Raw genomic sequence first — 6,318 nt, forward strand, 5'->3', positions numbered from 1 at the left:
TGTTTTTCATAATGGCAAAATGCTTTGAATTTTTGAGGAAAGGCCATAATTTTTCCTCCACCAAGTCCTTGCAACTGACTGTTATTTCTGGGCTATCAATCATTATTTCTTGGCTATATTTCTCAATATTATTATGAAATTGACTGTTATTTCTATCTAGGTTACTAATAGACATTATGACACAATCAATTGTTATTTCTTGGCTATTTCTTGACAGTATCACATGATTAAGGGCCTGCAAATTAAAGGGTTACTGCCAACTTTATGAATATTTGTTTGGTGTTAGTCATTGTAAAAAATATTAATAATGTCAAAAAAGAAAAGAAAGAAAAGTTAATTTTCAAAACATTATATCATAAATTATTGGGCTTGTTTTGAGATGTGAGAATAGGTATTTTGATTTTAATGTGTCCATCTATCCTGTCAAATGAAAATCATAACATGACCATTAATTTGAAATGACATTCGTTCAACTTCCTGTTTTACTTTGATGAACTTGACATGAACTATTTTTTATTGACACAGACCTAAACCTTGATCAGTGATCTATTGATGTATATGTTGTTTCATTACTGTCCCCACACTGTTTCAGACTGTAAATATATATATTATCAATTATTTAATATTGAGATTTAACTTTGAAAGCCCTGTCCTCAAAATCCAAGCCTGCACAGTTTTCAGGTTAATAATCACACACTGAACAAACAAAACTCCTTCTGTGACCAAACCACTCTGTGTGTCTCTCTCCAAACTTTCTATTTCAATGTGTCACCGTGTGTGTGTTTGTTGACCGTGTTAAACACACATAGATACACACACACGCACTGTGAGTTTCCAAACATCCCAGGAACTCACTCAGCATTTCCTTTCCTCCGCTCCGGTTCCTCTGTGGAACCACTGAGCGCCTCCAGAACTGGAGCAACACTCAGGAATTTATTAGAGCAGCTGACACACAATCACAGGAAGAGGATCACAAGTGCAGTGATGGCTCAGCACTAAAAGTCACACAACAAAATCTACTTATAGTCCTGTCATTACACTCTCTCCTTGTTTTTATTACAGTTTCAGAGGGGTAAAGTACAAACCTCTGATGATGGAGATTATAATAAAACACCTGCAGCAGTGCTCATAATGAGACTGCAGAGATTTATAGATATGTTTGTGTTAAAAAATGTCATTTACATTTTAATTTACGGTTAAAAGTCAAGTCAAGTCAAATTTATTTATATAGCACATTTCATACGACAAACGATTTATTAAAAAAAAGACACTGTAATTCAGTCAAAATGAAAAAGGGCTCTTGGCACTCAATTATTTACCTACAATTTGGCCAGAGTTACAAATAAACATGTGAATGTGAGATCATTGTGACCTTTGATCACCAAAAATTCAATGAGTCCAAATCAATGTTTGACTAATTTAAAGTGGCTAAATCAAGGTAAATATATGAGAAAAAAAAACAAAACAAAAACGTTTGCCTCCTTAATATTATATTTATCCATTTATAATTGCCTCTCTCTCTTAAATATAACATACATTTAACAAGAAAAAAGTTAGAACAACTTGATAACTCAGAATCTGCATTATTAATACTTAGAAATATTGATAAACCTGAATTATTGATATAATGGTCATGTTCGATTATTGATTTATCCGTTAGAGGGCGCTACGTATAAAAAATGATCAAATTGGTTCAGCCATTTCTCGAGTAACATTAAATTTGTTTTCAAAATAAAAGTCTAACTGTTGAACCAACGCGATGTCGCTTTTATTTTGTAGACAGACCCCCATCACTTCCGGCGTCGCTCATAACTCTGGTTTGCGTGAAACAGTCGAGTAAAGTAACTCACAACATTAAACAAGCTACTTCCTTTAACGTGTTTTCAAAAATAAACGTCTAACCGTCGAACCAACGGTGCGTCGCTTTTATTTTGTAGACACACTCCCTTCACTTCCGGTGTCGCTCTCGCTAGCTTTATCGAAGCTAACTGGGCTAACTCCTGTCTGTGTTTGGTCTCAGCAGCGGCAGCAGTAGCAGTAGCAGCATCCAAAACATTAGCTTTTTTTTTTACCCGAAGCTGAAGTCTTTTCCAAACTGAAGCTAAAATAACATATGAGTCGCCGGAGGAACCACCACCAGAGTTTCGCCGAGACGAGCCTCCTCCCTCCTGAACTCCTCCACGCCGCCGCCGCCGCCGCCGCCGCCGCCTTCATGGAGCCTCTCGGGGCGGCGAGCAGCAGAGCCACCGCCGCTACCGCCGCTACCGCCGCTACCACCGACGGTGATTTCCTGGAGCTGGAGCCCGACGAGGAGCTGCTGTGCTCGGTCAGCGACATCACGGAGCACCTGGGCAGAAACATCACGGTGGTGCTGGAGACGGCGCTGTCCGAGATCCGCAAAATGGTCAGCATCCGCATCCGGGTGCTGAAGCTGGAGCTGCGGGAGAAGAGCGAGGAGATCGAGGTGCTGAGAGCCCGGCTGGAGGCGGTGGTGCAGAGGGGCGGCGGAGGAGGAGGAGGGGGTGGAGAGGGGAGCTGCTACAAGAACAAGCCCTCAGACTTCACCAAGCAGCACAACAACAATAACAACAATAACAGGTCCAGCAGCAAGGCGGCGGTGATGCCCGGCGTGAAGAAGGAGAACATCGACGCCATCTGCGACTACCTGATGAAGGACAAGAACTCCAGAGGGTCCGGATGCTGCTCAGACCTGGACCCGGACCAGAGCAGCCAGACCAGCAGCAGCGGTGGAGGAGGAGGAGGGGAGGGGGCTGCAAGGGAGGCTCGCCCGGGCCACCAGGACCACCACCACCACCACCACCACCAAGACCCGCAGCACTCCCTGAGTCTGTGGTCCGACAGCGGGATGACCGCCGGGTCCGGGTCTGGGTCCGGGCCTGGGTCCGGGTCCGGACATGGAGACTCCGAGTCGGCCACGGACGACCTCTTCAGCATGCTCCCGTCCGGCAGCAAGAGGATGTACGACTACGAGTGGATCGCACCGATGGAGTACTCGTCCGAGCTGAAAGGTAAACACACACACACACAACACACACTGATGTCACATGTCCAAGTAGTGACCCCAACTCTCAGCAGGAGCCATATAACTCCGGGGTCTCCCTCTTTAACAGTATTTCATTGACTATTTATTGACATTTTGTATTAAAAACCATCCAAAACAAATCAAATCCACAAGATTATTTTAGATAAACGTCTGTCTATCCAAGTGACCCCACCTTTCAGTACCCGAGGTCTCCATCTTTAACAGTATTTTATTGATTGTCTATTGATATATTGTATTGAAAACAAATACAATCCACAAGATCATTTCAGAAAATCAACATCCATAAACATCTGTCTAACTTGTCACCTGTCCAAGTGACCCCAACTCTCAGCAGGAGCCATATAACTCCGGGGTCTCCCTCTTTAACAGTGCTTTATTGGTTATATTGTTTTAAAAACCATCAAAAACAAATCAAATCCACAAGATTATTTTAGATATACCGGTACGTCTGTCTATCCAAGTGACCCCACCTTTCAGTAGGAGCCATATAACTCCGGGGTCTCCCTCTTTAACAGTATTTTATTGATTGTTTAGTGATAGTATTGAAAACTAATAAAATCCACAAGATCATTTCAGAAAATCAACATCCATAAATGTCTGTCACCTGTCCAAGTTGTGACCCCACCTTTCAGTAGGAGCCATATAACTCCAGGGTCTCCCTCTTTAACAGTATTTTATTGATTATATTGTATTAAAAACCATCAAAAACAAATAAAATCCACAAGATTAATTTAGATAAACATCTCTCTAACCTCTCACCTCTCCAATCCAATGTCAGAAGGGACAATCAAACTCAAGGGTCTCCACCTACAGTATTTTGTTGATTATTTATTGATATATTGTATTAAAAACCATCAAAAACAAATCAAATCCACAAGATTATTTTAGATAAACATCTGTCTAACCTTTCACCTGTCCAAGTGATCAATCTTACTCAGGTGGCCTCCATCTTTAACAGTATTTTATTGATTATTTGTTAACATATTGTATCAAAACCATCAAAAACGAATCAAATGAACAAGACTACTTAAGAAAATCAACATCCAAAAACATCTGGATCTGACATCAGGCACTAATCAGAGTCTTGATCCAATCAGTGATCAGTGATGTATAACAGGAACTGACAGCAGTTCAATAATTCATAGATAAGTAGGGTAACCTAAAGCATCAACTCTTGTCAGTTTGTTGTCATGGTAACCTCTGCCTGACCTCCTTCCTCCCCCCAGTGATGAAGGATCCCGAGTGTGAGAGCGCCCTGACGGCGGAGACGGACAACGAGGACGAGGACGATGAGGACGAGTCGTCGGGACGGGACGGAGGAGGAGCAGGAGGAGGAGCAGGAGGAGGAGGAGGTGTTGGACTCCAGGACCAGAACCAGAACCAGGTTCCTCTGTCTCACGTCCAGGCTCCAGAGTTCAACATGGAGCCCCAGAGCTCGTCGGCAGAGGGAGGAAGCCCCCTGGAGGGCAACGCAGACCGGCCCGAGGCAGGTGGGTGAGACTGGAGGAGGAGGAGAGGAGGGGGAGAGGAACAACAAGGTAATAATAAATAAAGATAGATGGTGTGGGTGAAGGAGCGGGTGAATAATGACTCGACTCCTCACTGTAGCGATCCACTGACATCATCACACACAAACAGCTGGTTCCAGATGTGGAGGAGTGAAGAAAACTAAAAGTTTGAAGAGTTGGAGGAAAGTGAGATCTGATCCAGGCCACATCAGCTGCTACTAGCATAACATACAGTAGCTGCTTGTGACCAAGTTGCATTGTGGGTAACAAAGTGAGCAGGCTTTGAGATACTCTAGACCAGGACTAGACTTGGTCTGGACATTGAGGACCCAATCTGGCTCTTGTCTAGACCTGTTCTGGATCTCAGGTCTAGACAAGAGCCAGATTGGGTCCTCCAAGTCCAGACTAAGTCATTATATATATTCCTATGTCCAGACCAGGTCCTTCCATATCCAGACCAGATCGTGCTCTTTCCACAAATGTACGATCCTTACAAGTTGTACCTTGTTGTAAAGGCGACTAATCAGGCTTTCCAACGATATAAAAGACAACACCAGTTGGTTTTATTGAAAACATGTTTCTGAACTTTTTTTGAGGAGTGTACATCAGGATGGACTTGGTCTGAGCTGTCAGGAGTAACTAGTCCTGTTTCTGACCGACTCTTCTCTGGTTGCAGGTCCGTTCCCGTCTCACACCTACATCTGTTCTCTGTGTGGAACCTTCTGTCCCGACTCCTTGTTCCTGGAGGAGCACATCAAACTGATACACGCGGACTCTGCCGGTGCTCAGACCCTGCAGGCGCTGCAGTCCACCTCCTCCGCTGCGCCCGGCATCGGGGACGGCTGCAGCGGCGTCGGCGGTGGCGGCCTTGGCAGCGCTGAGTCCAGGAGGTCCGAGGGAGACCAGAACGAGGACGGGACCAGATCTGGCATCGGCATCCGGCTGGGAGGAGGGGTCACGGTGAAGAAGGAGATAAAGATCGAGGGCGGGTACGAGTGCGGGGACTGCGGCCGCCATTTTAACTACCTGGGCAACCTGCGGCAGCACCAGCGGATCCACACCGGCGAGAAGCCCTTCATGTGCCCCGAGTGCGGCGAGCGTTTCCGGCACGCCGCGCGGCTAAAGAGCCACCGGCTGGTGCACAGCGGCGCCCAGAGCCCCTTCCCCTGCCCGCAGTGCGGCAAAGGCTTCTCGGTGCTGTCGGGACTCAAACGCCACCAGCGCGTCCACACCGGCGAGAGCCCGTACGCCTGCCCGCAGTGCGGCCGCCGCTTCAAGGAGCTGGGGAACCTGTACACGCACCAGAGGATCCACAGCGGCGCCACGCCCTACTGCTGCCAGCAGTGCGGCCGCAGCTTCCGCCACCTGGGGACCTACAAGAGCCACCGCTGCACGCTCGGACAGTGACCACACGAGGTCAGCCGTCCAACTTTCTTCGTCCAAAAAGACACACCAAAAAACATCCAAATACCTCGATACTGCTCGTCTGTAAGGTCCCTCTTGTATTGAAGCCCCGACATGAGAAATTGTTCCGCCGGTCGCGTGATTTGCACTGACACAGGAAGAGCAGTGAACCGAGACACTGGGAGCTTCTGCTACAAACAAGCTTAAAATATAGACTTTTTTTATTTTTTTTCGGAACAATTTCTCATGTCGGGGCTTCAATACAAGAGGGACATTACAGACGAGCAGTATGGAGGTATTTGGATGTTTTTTGGTGTGTCTTTTTGGACGAAGAAAGTTGGT

At 46.0% G+C, this 6,318-nt stretch overlaps 1 protein-coding gene across 1 annotated transcript; it reads left to right on the forward strand.

Annotated features, from left to right (window-relative positions):
• Positions 1-2,017: 2,017 nt before the first annotated feature.
• On the forward strand, positions 2,018-6,015 carry znf16l (zinc finger protein 16 like). The gene is made up of 3 exons (XM_085759884.1): positions 2,018-3,029; positions 4,291-4,554; positions 5,249-6,015. Exons 1-3 carry the CDS (start codon positions 2,114-2,116, stop codon positions 5,977-5,979), a joined length of 1,911 nt encoding a protein of 636 aa, XP_085616010.1. The 5' UTR covers positions 2,018-2,113; the 3' UTR covers positions 5,980-6,015.
• The last annotated feature ends 303 nt before the right edge of the window (positions 6,016-6,318 follow it).

The sequence above is a fragment of the Trachurus japonicus genome, chromosome 18 (assembly GCF_045865225.1).
Source record: "Trachurus japonicus isolate A0001 chromosome 18, Traja_1.0".
In the NCBI taxonomy this organism is placed as follows: Eukaryota; Metazoa; Chordata; class Actinopteri; order Carangiformes; family Carangidae; genus Trachurus; species Trachurus japonicus.